Below are 14,322 nucleotides of genomic sequence, written 5' to 3'. Positions count from 1 at the left end.
GGATATGGGGCATTCCTGAAATACACTGCTTCGGGGAGGGAGGGGAGAGCATGGGAAGGAGAGTAAGAGTTAGAGCAGCCCTGGGGCTGCTCTAACTGCCTCACAGGGACACCACTGGTAGCGGGAGTGGGCTGCTGCCATTGTTATCCAGGATCCACCAAGCAGTGAGTCGGAGCTGGAGGCTGGGATAGCCGTTGAATTGCAGAAACATCCTTCCCTCTGGGATCTGATAGGAAAATCCCAGAGACAGCTCACCACTGCCCCCAGCAAGGGATTTGCAGGGCAGGCGGAAACCACTCTCTCCCCTTGGCCAATTTGCATAATCTAATTTGCCTTGTGGCTCATTAAGCCTCACACTGCAATGAATTCCCTGCTGTGGAGCCAGGGATTCCAGTCCCTGAGCTAAAAGGGGAAGTACAGAGGGCCGACCTGCGGCTGTGTGAACGTGCCCAAAGCCTGCTCTGCGCCCGCCTGTGTGAGATGAACAGTGTTCAGGGTAAGCTCCAGATAATGGAGCCCGGGGACATTTCGCGCTTTGAAACTTTTGAAAACGGCTTGTTTCCCATTTGTAACTTTTTCCATTTTTGATGAGAGAGCCGCCCAGACCTGAACTACTTCTGTTTTGAGAAGTGAAGAAAAGATGGTTGGTTGGTTTTTCTTTTTCCAGTTATTACACCCTGGCCTTCTTTTTCAGCAGGAAATCGGGGGGGGGGGGGAGAGGTGAAAAAACTCACAACAGGAAAAAATAATTTTAAATTTTGTAAACTGAAAATGATCCAGATTTTCTGGGCTATTTTTCTTTGGGGGGAAAAAAAACAGGAACTTTTGAGCTTAGGGTGGAAAATGCTTTCAGAACCTTTAAGAACAATCTGTTACCCTTTTTTCGAGCGGCGGTGGTAGCCAGGAGTCACTACCGCTCTCTTTCTGCATTTGCTGGCGCTTTCCTATTTTCTGTGGGGAAACTTACTCCTGGGTCATAACTGTTCATTATTTAGTAACATGAGAGCTGCCATAAAGGGCCAGCCCAACGGTCCATCTAGCCTGGGATCTTGTCTCTGACTGTGGTCAGCACCAGAGCTTCAAGGGAATGAACAGAACAGCCCATCTTCTTGGTTTCTGTCAGTCAGAGGTTAAGGATCACCCTAAGGATGATGGGGTTACATCCCTGACCAGCTTGGCTAATAGCCACTGATGGAGCTGTCCTCCAGGAACTTGTCTAGTTCTTTTTTTAACCCCATTATACTTTTGGCCATTACAGCATCCCATGGCAATGAGTTCCAGAGGTTAATTGTGCATTGTGTGAAAAAGTATTTCCTCTAGTTTGTTTTGAACCTGTGGCTTATTGAAGCGGGGGGCCCCCTGGATTTTGTATTCTGGGAAAGGACAAATAAGACTTCACATTCTCCACACCATTCATGAGTTTGTAGATCTCTATCACAGGGGTTCTCAACCTTTTTCTTTCTGAGGGCCCCCCCAACATGTTATAAAAAAAATCCACGGCTCACCTGTGCCACAACAACTAGTTTTCTGCATATAAAAGCCAGGACCGGCATTGGGGGGTAGCAAGTGGGGTAATTGTCCTGGGGCCCCCAGGAACCTAAGTTGCTCAGACTTCAACTTCAGCCCCAGGTGGTGGGGCTCAGGGCCCCAGACTTCAGCCCCATGCAGTGGGACTTCAGCTTTCTGCCGTGGGCTCCAGTGAGTTGAATGCCAGCCCTGCTTGGGGACCCCCTGAAACCTGCTCATGCCCCCCAGGGGGCCTCGGATCTCTAGTTGAGAACCACTGCTCTATCACATCCCCCCCTTAATCTTTATTTGTACTAAGGCAGCAGGGTTGTCCTTGGACCAGGTGTTTTCCACACACAACAAGAGGCAGAAGGTCTAGACAAAATAGGGGAAGGTTTATAGTTCTCTGTTTTCAGGTGGGGAAACTGAGGCAGAGAGCGACTAAGTGTTTTAGAGGAATTGTTTTGTTATGGGAGGTTGGACTAATGGGCTTTAGACCCAGGGGACACTGGACATCTAATATCCCCTTCCTTTGGGGGAGATGGTAGATCCCCACCTCCTCATTTTCTCATTGAGGTAGCAGCTGTTACAGAGACTTACCCATGTGTCTGACCTGTTGTGCCTGGGTGAGGCTAGCTAAGGCAGGGAGGTCCCATGGCAGAGGGGCTGGCCTGGTGGGGGGGTCCCATGGCAGAGGGGCTGGCCTGGCGGGGGGGTCCCTTGGTGGCGGGGCGGTCTGGCGGGGGGGGTCCCTTGGTGGCGGGGCGGCCTGGCGTGGGGGTCCCTTGGTGGCGGGGCGGTCTGGCGGGGGGGGGGGGTCCCTGGCCTGGCTGGGGCATTCTTTGGCGGAGGGGCTGGCCTGGTCGGGGGGTCCCTTGGCGCGGGGGTCCTGTGGCGGAGGGTCGGGGCTGGCCGGGGGGATCCTTGGCGGAGGGGCCAACCTCGCTGGGGCATCCTTTGGTGGAGGGGCCGGCCAGCCGGGGCGGGGGAGGGTTCCATGGCAGAGGGGCCTGGTCGGGGGATCCCTTGGCGGAGGGGCCGGCCGGGCCAGGGGTCCCTTGGCACAGGGGCTAGCCTGGGAGGGGGGGTCCCTTGGCAGGGGGGGGTCCCGTGGCGGGTGTCCCGGCATGGTCGGGGGTCCCTGGGCGGAGGGGGGGTCCCTTGGCGGGGGGGTCCCGTGGCAGAGGGCCCGGCCTGGCCCGGGGGTCCCTTGCCAGCTCGCCGTCGTTGCGCCCTGCTGGGGGGCCGAGCCCCCGGGAACCCCGGCGCTGCGCCCGGCCGGTTGCTCGCCCCGGGGACAATCCCCGCCGCCTGCAGAGGGGAGCAGCCGCCCGCGCTCGCTGCGCTCCCCCCGCGCCGGAATCTGCGCGCCCGTCTCCATTCATGCGCCGCGCGGGGGGGGGGGGGGGGGAGGGACCTGCCCCAGCCCTCCCCTCCGCCAGCCCCCCGCCACCCCGGCCGGCGGCCAGCTGCCCAGCCCCGCTCCCGTCGCCGGCTCGGCCCCCGGCCGCAAACAAAGGGCGAGCGGCTGGGGCTGGGCTACTCCGCCGGCCGGGGGCGCAGCAGCGGAGCTGGCCGGCCGTGGGGACGCGCAGCCGGGGAGCCGCTCCTAGCGAGGTAAGCGCCGCGGGATGCCGCGGGCCCCTGCCCCCCGGCAGCCCCCTGCCCGGAGCCGCTCGACGCCCCGTTTTCTCCCCGCGTCCTGGGGCGCCGCCTTCGCATCCCCGCCGGGCCGGGCCGGGCCGGGACACACGGGCTGGGGGCGCCGCCGGCAGGGAGGGGAGCGGGGCAAGGCGGGTCCCGGAGGGGAGGTGCGGGGAGCGCTCGGCTGCCGGGACCGCAGCCTCCCGGAGCGTGTGTGAGTCAGCTGGGGGTGTGTGTGTGTGTGTGATCCATAGGGACTGTCAGCTGTGTGTGTGTGAGAAATCCATAGGGACTTTGTGTGTGTGTGATCCATAGGGACAGTTGTGAGTGTGTGTGTTTGTGTGTGTGTGTGTGTGTGAAATCCATAGGGACAGTCAGCTCTGTTTGTGTGTGTGTGGGGGGGGGGCTGACAGTCAGCTGCTGCGTGTGTGTGTAATCCATAGGGACAGTCAGATGGGGTGGGGGGCTGCGATCCATAGGGACAGTCAGATGGGGTGGGGGGCTGCGATCCGTAGGGACAGTCAGATTTGGTGGGGGGCTGACAGTCAGCTGCTGCGGGCGTGTGTGAGGCTGCCAGCCATGGGCACAGTTAGCTAGAGGGGTTGCAATGCACAGGGCACAGTATTTTGCCCTGTGCCTGATGCTTTTCTGAGCACAGAGGCTCTGCACTGGGCACTCCCTTTAGTATCTGCAGCATGGCCCTTCGCTCTCCCTCCACCCCACCCCGGGCTTTAGGGCTGGGTGTGCACATCACACACCTCTCCCTTGGTTGTGTTCACCGTGGCCGTGGTCCCGCTCCATTTCTCAGTGGGGGCGGGGGGGGGCATATTCCTGGTTGTTTGTTTTTATTTTGCATTCACGGTGGATTCCGCCCTCTCCGTAAGGCTGCCACAGAGACCGGCTGGCTGGATTGATGAACTCCAATCACCCCATGGCTGTCAATCCTCATCAGGCATTCCCCATAGGTCTGGGGCCTGCGCTGCTCCCCACCTGCCATGGCGGTGTTGATGCGGTGCTGAAAAAGCCCCTATTTTTCCTCCTCCAGCAGCTCGGTGGAGTCTCCCCTGCAAGGCAGGGCATCCTACCTCCCAACGTGCGAGCAGACCGTGCGCTGCATAGCAAACGTGAACCACGTTGGCCGTGCCAAAGCAAAAAAGGGACCAGGAGATTAAGGAGGAGCAGAAGCCCTGGTCTCATTTATACTGGATCCAGATAGATACTAGCATTACGGAGACCAGCATCTGGCTTCTGGTGGTTTCAGCTGGTGGGTTAGGAATCCCTCATTAGAGCACAAAGTGAAGCCATGTTCCATTTGGGAGCTGGGGCTTGCAGCCTCTGGATTCTGGTACAAAGCACCAAACCACTGCACAGAGCATATTTTGCTCTCCTCTCCATTCAGCGCAAATTAAATTCCTCGCAGCATGCAGGGGTTAATGACTTGAGTTGCCCAGTGATCTTTGGGAGCTAGGGGTCAAGTTCCCAGCATGCAACTTTCTCCATCTCATAATGCCGCCCATAAACCATATTTTTCGTGCTTTTTATTAAAAATCCCACAAGCCTGCGTGGGACTTTTCTGACTCCACCACATCTGACAGAAGCATGGAGCTCACAGAGCTCTATGCTGTTCTCATGAACATTGCAAATACAGGATGCACAATTCTCCTGTATTTGTAGCCCCGCAGGGAATACCAGGGGACGTGACCATTTCTTTGAGGACAGTTTGCTGACGGACATAGCAAAAAAACAATTCAGAGATGCTGGTGGCATTCACAGAGCAGCTGCAAATGGTGGAGTCTCACTTCTGGGCCCAAGCAAGGAGCACGGGCTGGTGGGATCACGTTGTGGTGCAAGGAGGACAAGCAGCAGCTACAGAACTTTCGGATGTGAAAGGCCACATTCCTGGAGAGCGGGGTGCCAAGCTTGCCCCAGGCCTCCAGCACAGGGACTCCAGAATAAGAGCTGCACTGACAGCGGAGAAGTGAGTGACGATTGCACTGTGAAAGCTTGCAATACCGGATGGCTCCCGGTCAGCGGGAAATCATTCTGGAGTGGGAAAATCCACTGTTGTCATGCAAGAGTGTGGGGCCATTTGTCATCTCCTGCTCTGCAGGACCGTGACTCTCGACAATGTGCAGGACAGAGTGGATGGTTTTGCAGCAATCTGAACTGCAGTGGGGCAGTCGACGGCACACATATCCCTATTTCAGCATCTGCATACAGAAAGGGCCACTTTCCTACGGTTATGCGAGTGTTGGTGGATCACCGGGCATGCTTCACCAGTGTCATGTGGGCTGGTCAGGGCATGTACAAGACGCTCACATCTTTAAGAACACAGGGCTGTTCAGAGAGCTGCAAGTGGAGACCTACTTTCTCGGCCAGTATATTACCACTGAAATGCCAATAATGGTCCTGGGGGACCCATCCTACCCCTTGCTCCCCTGGCCACCTCAACGGCACCAAGGAATGATCCAACTTCCGGCTCAGCAGGGCAGAATGACAGTTGACTGTGCTTTTGGTAGCCTGAAGGGACACTGGCGGTGTTTACTCACTGGATTGGATCTCAGTGAGAAATATATCCCCACGATTACAGCTGCCTGGTGCGTCCTGCGAAGTGTCTGCGAGGCCAAGGGGGAAAAGCTGGCACCAGGGCGGAGGTGGAGCAGCTGTCTGCTGAGTTTGAACAGCCAGATAGAAGGGGTCGTACGAGAGCCCAGCGGGGAGCTGTGCCATAGAGGGAGGCTTGGAAAGAACACGTTCACTGTCAACCACAGCTGCGTTCTGCGCCGGACTCTTCTCTGGACCTGGAACGCTGGGAGTTGCTAAGAATTGTGCGGTGCTGGCTGTACATTTACAAGCACTGTTTGCTTTGTCTACGGCTCTGCATTCTACAATATGTGTCGTGAACTAAGAAAGACAATTTGATTCTCCAAAAATAGAACTTGATTGATCGGCGGAAAACCAGTGCAGAAAATCAATGGGCAAAAAACCACCCTGGTGATGTTTATATACATTTTAACATAAATTAATGTTGTGAAACTTTAAAATAAGAAAAGGAGTAAACGTTTACGTCCATTTGAGTGCACAAGTGTCGTCCAGTGTGGCTACAGGTACACTGACCTGTGAGAACCATGGCTGGTGTATGTGAAGCTATAGCTTTCCTTGCTGGTCCCTAGGGTGGAGTGGTGGGGGTAGGGATATGGCCTGTGATAGAATCGTAGAACTGGAAGGGACCTCCGCGTGGCCACCCTGCCAAGCCCTCCAGGGCAATGAAAAGCAGATGACAACTGTTGTACCTCTACCTCTTCTCGTAGGAGTCAAACTCTGACAAGTTTGTGTTGTTAAGGTGGGGATGGGCCATCTGTATTTGCAATAATTTCTAGGAAAAATGCATGGACACACTTACCAAGGTCCCTTCTCCGACCCTGGGCTCATATGCGCTCACCTGGCGGGACTGGCTAGACTGGTGGAGTCTCAAACAGGTCCTGAGGGCTCACGACATGGCTGGACCCCACCACTGCCTCTTGCCGGGCCCCCTCCTTTTCTTCCTCCTTGCTGTTCACGACAGGGGTCTCTGTCTCGGGCTCCTGGGAGGGGTCCAGGGTCTCTGCGGGGCGCTGGTGAGGGCTCCACCACCAGGTCTGGCAAGCAGTTCATTGTAAAAGCGGCTGGTCTGCGAGGCTGCCGCAGATCTATCGTTGCTCTCCCTGGCCTAAGTTCCTTCACCTTCACGCGGCATAGCTGCTGCTCACTGTCCTGCCCCTTTGCCCGCATCCCCCGGGCAATCTGCTCCTAGGTGCCCACATTTCTACGGCAGGCCCATTACTGGGCCTGTCCAGCCTCTGCTCCCCACAGGCCCAGGAGGTCCAACACGTCCTTTCTGCTCCCGCCAGGAGCGGGTCTAGTGCTTGGAGCCGGCGTGGGCAGCTGCATGCAGCGAGGGAGAGCTGCCAGGTGTGCTCACCACGGTGGGTCACCAGGAAAAGGTGTTTCAAAAACACACGCGGCTTTAAAGGGGCGTGGGGGGGTCCTTCCGGTTTTGACTCTGACCCCTGGGCGGAGGAGTTTAAAACTGTGAGCAGGGCAGTCGCTGTGGCAGGGAATGGGGCATTGTGGGACAGCTGCTGGGGGACTCTCAGGGTTGACACAGGTCGTGCCGTGTCTACACTTGCACTGCGTCAACCACAGTGGGTCAGCCCCGGCTCCACACCTTTCAGGGAGGCAGTTTTACTGTGTCACTTACGCTGACCGGAGCTAAATGTGAGTGTAGAGACGTGCCCAAATAGGGTGACGCATGTCGATGTACAGCAACCTAATGTTGCAACGTAGTTCAGACCTTAGCTGGACCTCTGGTCCGATCCAGCGTGGCAGTTCCTCGGTTCGTACCGTTACAAATGCACCTCTTGTTTCCAGTCCAAATTTGTCTCGCTTCAGTGTCCGGCCACTGGGTCTCATTCTGCCTCTTATCTGCCGGATGGAAGAGCTCTCTGTTATCGGAAATCTCCCTCTGCTTCCCAGTAGGTACTTATAGACCTTAATCCTGTCCCCGGTCCTCCTTCTCTTGGCACTAGTGAGATGGTGTTTCATAGGGCTCTGACAGCAAGGCAGGTTTTCCAGTATCCGTGTTTGTAGATTGCTGGGGAGTGAGCAGGTCTAGATTCTCCCCCCATTGAATGCACACTTGGAAAAGTTCAGTTGCTTTAGTGCAATTGGTTCTGTGCCCGTGAGGGTTAAATTCACCCCACAGGGCCTAGACACCCCTTGAGTCTTGCTTCGTTCCTTTAGGCAAGACTTAAAGGGCACCTAGGTCTTGTGTGGCTTCCTCTGCAGCAGGCTGAATTTCAGAGCCCGTCTCTGCATCGGGGGCAAGCGTGCATTTCCTACCAACAGTATCACCCTGGCTGGGTTGTCCAGAGAGAGCAGCCAAGCCCCCCAGCCACGCTCGGGAGGAGCCCGGCTTTCAATCCCACTGCCACCCACGCAGGAGCAATCAGGCCATGTTTCCTGTTGGCACATGGGGCACTGGAGCCAAGAAAACACCCCCCCAGAAACAGCATTCCTGCAGCCAGCCAGCTCTGCGCAAGTAGCCCGAAAGGAGAAGCTGCAAAGGTCTTTATATGGCAATTATTATTATTCCCCCCCCCCCCGTGTTCGCACTATCTGGCGGGGAGGGGGATAAACCAGTGCTACGTAAGATGATCAGACGTGTTTCCCTAGCCATGCATAGCTAGCGCCAGCGCCCAGCAGAGTTTGTCGATTCCTTTCCATCTCAGTCAATTTACAGCATAGAAACCCTGTAATCCATCAGTGCAGGATTCCTCCCCCCCCCCGCCCGTCTCCCCTGCAATCTGTTCCCTCCTCCGCAGCATTGGGTAGGAATTCTTAATGTTGGGGGACAGGGAATGTAGATGAGGACAGATTGAAACTGTTGACCGTCGATTATTCTGTATCCCCCTAGTGTCTCTCCTCTCTATTTTAGGATTTGTCTACACAGGGATACTCAGGCAAATTAATCCAAATGAAGTTTTAAAGTGAATTAGTTAAACTGCATTAAACCCCTGTGTGGACGCTCTCATTCAGAATGAAAGTGGTCTGATTTGGGTTTAGCGTAATTCACTTTGGAAGCTAAAGCAAATTAAGGCCACGTTAATTCTGACTGAGAGTGTCCAGGCAGAGATTTAACGTGGTTTAACGAATCCACTTTAAATTCACATTTGTTCAGATGAATTTTCCTGAGTGTACTTAGCTGGCTCCTGTCATGGTGGGATCTGGGCACTGCTCTGACACACTGAACATCGCAGTGCCCCTGGGAGGCCAGGCACTGCTATTACTCCCATTGTCGAGATGAGGAAACTGAGGCACAGATCCTCTAAAGTGCTTAGGCTCCTCGCTTCCATTGGAGCCTAAATACCTTTGCGGGCCTGGGCCAGAGAGCATAAGGGTGCATCTGCGCAGTCACTCCCAGCTCGAGGGGATGCAGCCACGTGAGGTCTGATCCTGCCAGCACGCTAACAGCAGCAGTGTAGCCGCGGGAGGAGCCAGCTGCCTCGAGTCCATGGCTAGTGTCTCCCACGGGATCACGCTCCTCCTGCTGCAACTCCACTCCCTACTGTCAGCAGGCGGGCTGGGGCAGAGCTAGCGCGGCTCTGGCTCCTTGAGCTGGCAATGACGGGGACGCACCCTCACAGACGCACCCAAGGATGCAGAGGGACACCGTGGCAGCGCCAGGAATTGAACTCGTGTCTCCCCCCTCCCAGCTGGCACCCGAGCCACCGGCCCATCCTTCTCCGCAATAGCCGGGGTGGAGAAGGTCGACTCCTGTCACTGCACCAGCTGCAGATCTGGCCCGGTGGTAGGAAATGGGGAGCCCCCGTCTCTTCCCGCAGCTCCAGCCCCATCCCAGTTCGACAGTCCTCCGGAGCTCGTGTTCTGGGCGCCAGCCCCCTCCCCGCGTGAACGCAGGGGCCTCTAGGGGCTCGTGGGGGGAGTGCCGGCCCCTTACGCGCGTGTTGAGATCCCCGTAGGCTGCAGGGGCCAGGCCCAGCTTCTGGCCAGGTGGAGCAGGCCTGGCGGGGGAGAAGGAATCACTCATTCGTGTTGGCTGCTGGGGGATGGATCCCGGCGGGGAAGGACCCATGCGCTGGAAGGTGGAGAGGAGTTGGGATGGATCCATGTTGCAGGATCGGGGGGGGGGGAGTGGACCCGTGCTGCAAGAGTGGGGGATGGGTGGGAGTGGGCAGGGATGGACCTGTACCGGTACGGGGGAGGGGCAGGGATAGCGGGGGGCAGCAGGGTGGACCCATGTTTGGGGAGGGGGGGCAGGTGGACTCTTGGCCAACCAGCCCTGGGCCTCTCAGCTGCCCCTGTGCAATCCTGGCATTTAGGACTGGCGGCAAGGGGCCAGTCGATCTCGTTGCCGGTCAGTGAGCCCCTGCCTGGGGCTGAAGGGGGCCGTGCCCACCCTGGTGAGAGAGATGGCCATGTCTCCTGCAGAGGAAAGGGCTCTGTTCCTCCCCCCAGCCTGGCTCCCTTCCGTGGGCGTGACGTCTGCCCCTCCTGGTGCAGCCTAAATATTTAGGCGTCAGCAGATTTATGGGGAGCTGGCTGGGGGCGGGCAGAGCCAGAGCGAGCGGGGGACCTGCTGGGTCAGGGTGGAGATGAACCCCCTAGCGAGCCTCCGTGAACGTAGCCGGCCCAGGTCAGGAGCGACGGGAGCCGATCCCGTCCGACAGCCCTGCGGGGACCCCCAGGCGCAGTGAATTCAAAGGGTCTCCGCCCGCTTCCCATTGAGTGGGGGGTGACGTCCTCCACACTCAGCGAGGCATGAATGGGTCCCGGGCAGGGAAACAGCAGAGACTCCCAGGAGCGAGGGGCCACCGCTTTCACATGGACTGGCTGGCTCAGGGGCGTGGGGACTGGCTCCGATCTGGCCCCAAGGAATGGGCCATGGGGCACTGGCTCCGATCCAGCGGGGGCTGCGGCCTGGGGAGTGCAGCGGGGCAGTTCTGTAGTAAAGTGGCCTACTCAGGAGGTAGATGAAGGCTGCTAGCTGGCCTCGCTCGGATGGGCTGTCTGGCCTGGCACGGCTGCGCTCCGAGGGGGCTCTCCGCTCTCCGGTGTCAGCCCTACAGCGGGCTCCATTTTGCAGTGTCGCTGGGCTACCCACTGGCTGTGTGTATAACAGTGTACTACTGCTGTCGGACAGTGGAGTGACTCGAAGGGCAGGTAGTCCTGGGTGTGTGTGTGGCATTCCTGAGCCACTGCAGGATAACAACCTCTTGCTGCTGCCAGTTGAGATCCTCCTGAGTGCCAAGGGTCTGTGCCTGGGGCAGCGGGTTCGGTTGTGCCCCTCGGAGCGCTCTTTGCGAACTCGGCCCATCCTTTGAACGACGGACCTGCGCCGCTGAGCAGCGTCACCGCAGTGCTTCCGCTGCTGTTTCCCCTCCCCCGGGAGTTAAACAATTAATTATTCAGGAAAGAACTCCTCAGTCTGCTGCTTAATGCAGGGGATTGATTCCGCGAGGGCTCCTTGGCCCGCTCCTGCCCTGCTCGGCGCTAACTCTGGGCCATGGGCTGGTTTTATGGCTGTAGCTAGAATGGCAGCTGAGAGCGATGGCGCTGAAATAAGGGAGAGCGGGAGAGACGGCGTTTGGGTTTCCTGTGGACAGCGCCGCTCTGGGATCCTGCCTACCCCTGCACCCCCCTGGCCCCACGGAACGGCCCCTGGGTGGGAAGAAGCTTCTCTGTGTGAGTCTTGTAGCCAGCAGAGAGCCGGGGCGGGAGAATGGGCTGGCAGGGTGGGGACTCAGGACTCCTGGCTTCTATTCCTGGCTCTGTCGCTGAGCCGCTGTGGGACCGAGGCCAGTCCCTTCCCCTGTTTCTCTTCCCATCCCTGATTTCTCTGGGGCCGGGCAGGGTCTCTGCAGCGCTCAGGGCTCTGTTCTACAGCCTCTAGGTGCTGCTGTGATGTCCCCGGGACTCCCGGGCTGGGGGGGAGGGGTTGGTCTGACGGAGCCCAAATCTGCCGATTGTCCGGACCCTTTGCTGGCGTTGGGGCCAGAGGGGCAGCTACAGCCTGAGCCCATCCTCCTTTGGCCTCCTCGCCTAGCCTGCCCCAGAGCCCCCTATTCCCTGCAGCCCCGCCCTTCTCGCTCCAGCACGTCCATCCCTGGGGAGTCCCTGGCCCTGGCTGGCGAGCCGCAGGACTCTCCGAAGTCCATGCTGATGCGGTTCCCCGCCCCCCCGGCTCAGCGCGGGGCCCACGCGGCTCCCTTCTGGGCTTGCCCTGTTAGCCCCAGGCCCACGGGCCCCTTTGCAGGCCTGTCCCGGCCTGCTGGGGGTTAGAAACAAGCGCAGGAGCTGCAGGAGGGGGCGGCCTTGCCAATGCTCTCCCAGGGTCCATCCTGCACTGCTCCCTGGGCCCTGCCCTGCTATTCCCAGGAGAACACCCCTATCCTGGTGCCCCCTGTCTCTGGGGCGGGGGGGGGGGGGCAAGTGGGATGCCCCTGCCTCCACAGGTCCGTGAGCTGCCAGCGGAGGGTGGGTCTCTGTTGCGAAGGCTCCTGGGGCTCCGGGGCAGGGTTTGGGGGGCCCCCGGCTTGCAGCAGAGTTGCACCCGTCTTGGAAGGGCAGCTCAGAGGCAGCTGGCTGCCCTCGCCTGCTGCTGCTTTCGCCAGCTTTCCCCTGGCGGGCGGGCGGGCGATTGAGAGACAGACGCTTCCCGGCAGCGGGTCCTGGTTAAATACAACCCCAGGCAGGTGAGAGCCGTAAGGAATGAACAAGTGCCAGGTGAGACCTGCTTGGCAAGGTCGCTGCTGAGAGTGAAATCGCACCCATGCACAGATCCTTCCCTTGCCTTCCTCCACCCCCAGAACCAGCTGATCCTCGACTGGGGCTGGGACAAGAATTCCCCACAGTCCCATCTCAGCCCTTCTTGGGAGCCACGTGGTGTTCTTCATTATTGATATTATGCTACAGCTGCACAGAGCACATCTGAGATCAGGGCCCCGTCGCGCCGGGCGCTGCCCAGACTCCAGCCGAGATCAGGGCCCCGTCGCGCCGGGCGCTGCCCAGACCCCAGCTGAGATCAGGGCCCCGTCGCGCCGGGCGCTGCCCAGACCCCAGCCAAGATCAGGGCCCCGTCACGCCGGGCGCTGCCCAGACCCCAGCCGAGATCAGGGCCCCGTCGCGCCGGGTGCTGCCCAGACCCCAGCTGAGATCAGGGCCCTGACGTGCCGGGTGCTGCCCAAACCTCGACCGAGATCAGGCCCCATTGTCCCAGGTGCTGCCCAGACCCCAGCCGAGATCAGGGCCTCGTCGCGCCGGGTGCTGCCCAGACCCCAGCCGAGATCAGGGCCCCCTCGCGCCGGGTGTTGCCCAGACTCCAGCTGAGATCAGGGCCCTGACGTGCCAGGCGCTGCCCAAACCTCGACCGAGATCAGGCCCCATTGTCCCAGGTGCTGCCCAGACCCCAACTGAGATTGTGGCCCCGTCGCGCTGGGCGCCACCCAGACCCCAGCCGAGATCAGGGGCCCGTCGCGCCGGGCGCCGCCCAGACCCATTCCCATGGGGCTGGCCCCCCTGCCCATCCAAGGGCCCGGGGCTCCCGTTCTGTGCGCTGGGATTGGAGGGGGTGGATTTCCCTGGGCTGCCCGGAGGAAGCCGGGACTCGCGGGAGCACCTGCAGCATCTGAACACTGCTGCAGCAAGCGTGTCGGTCCGCAGGGCTGCTGCGGTGTGGGGGAACTTCAGTACGCACGCTGTGCACAGGGGACGTGCAAATGTGTGTGCATGGTGCAGACAGTTCCGGTGGTTCACGTGTGCGGGGCTGTGCAAGCATTCACATGTACGGTGTGTCCACGTTACACAGAACCCGTCCTGCCAGCCCTTCCCCTGGGTCCTCTGCGGCACGGCTGGGGTGAACTAACCCTTCCCCTCCCTCTGTTGTGAACCTGCCGCCCCATTTTGCACAAGGGTATTTCTGGGATGAATTTTACCGCCCGGCCTCTCCTGAGCCGGGGTGGTTAGCTCATGAACTCGCCCCCTGGGGAGGCTGTCCCCAGGCGTGGAGAGAGACGTTGGTCTGAATTGGGCACACACCAGACAGAGGGCGGCTGGGCTGGTCCTGTGACGTCCTGGGTCTGGCCCCGCTCCCCTCACCGCTGGGAGTCAGGACTCCTGGGTTCTGTTCCCAGCTCTGGGAGGGGAGTGGGGTCTAGTGGGGGCTGGGTGCGGCTGGGGATGTGGAGGGGATGGGGCAGGATCCTGTCCTAAGGGCCTTGGCTGCAGGGGGCCCCTGTTGCTGGGAAATCGTGCGGGGAGATGGGGCAGCCAGGATCTAATGCCCCCCGTCACTGTCTTTCAGGCTCCCGGCAGCCAGCGAGAGCAGCGTTTAACTCCGGCCCTTGCCCTGCGTCCTAGGGCCGCGTGGCTGAGAGCAGAGGAGACCCCCGGCTGGACGGGGACATGAAGAAGAGCCGGAGCGTCCTGGCTGTGACGGCGGACGAGGTGAGAGCGGCACCGGGGGTGTCCCCTTCATCCAGGGGACCAGGGGCCTGTCCATTCGGCGTCCCTGTTGGCGTGGTGCAGCCTGGCAGGGAGTTGCCCCCTACAACGAGGGGTGAGACCCCTTGTGCTCATGGCATCGGGAGGGGCACCGAATGGGTGAGAAGGTGG

At 59.5% G+C, this 14,322-nt stretch overlaps 1 protein-coding gene across 1 annotated transcript in view; it reads left to right on the top strand.

Moving 5' to 3' along the window:
* The first annotated feature begins 3,024 nt into the window (after positions 1-3,024).
* Positions 3,025-14,322, top strand: part of LOC128828092 (cAMP-specific 3',5'-cyclic phosphodiesterase 4B-like) — a 148,999-nt gene continuing 137,701 nt past the window's right edge. Inside the window, 2 exon segments of the mRNA XM_054012452.1 lie at positions 3,025-3,123; positions 14,012-14,154. Coding sequence (XP_053868427.1) covers positions 14,113-14,154 — 42 coding nt within the window. The 5' untranslated portion in view covers positions 3,025-3,123; positions 14,012-14,112.

Source organism: Malaclemys terrapin, chromosome 23 (genome assembly GCF_027887155.1).
Source record: "Malaclemys terrapin pileata isolate rMalTer1 chromosome 23, rMalTer1.hap1, whole genome shotgun sequence".
Classification (NCBI taxonomy): Eukaryota; Metazoa; Chordata; order Testudines; family Emydidae; genus Malaclemys; species Malaclemys terrapin.
This window is presented reverse-complemented; position numbering and strand designations above follow the sequence as displayed.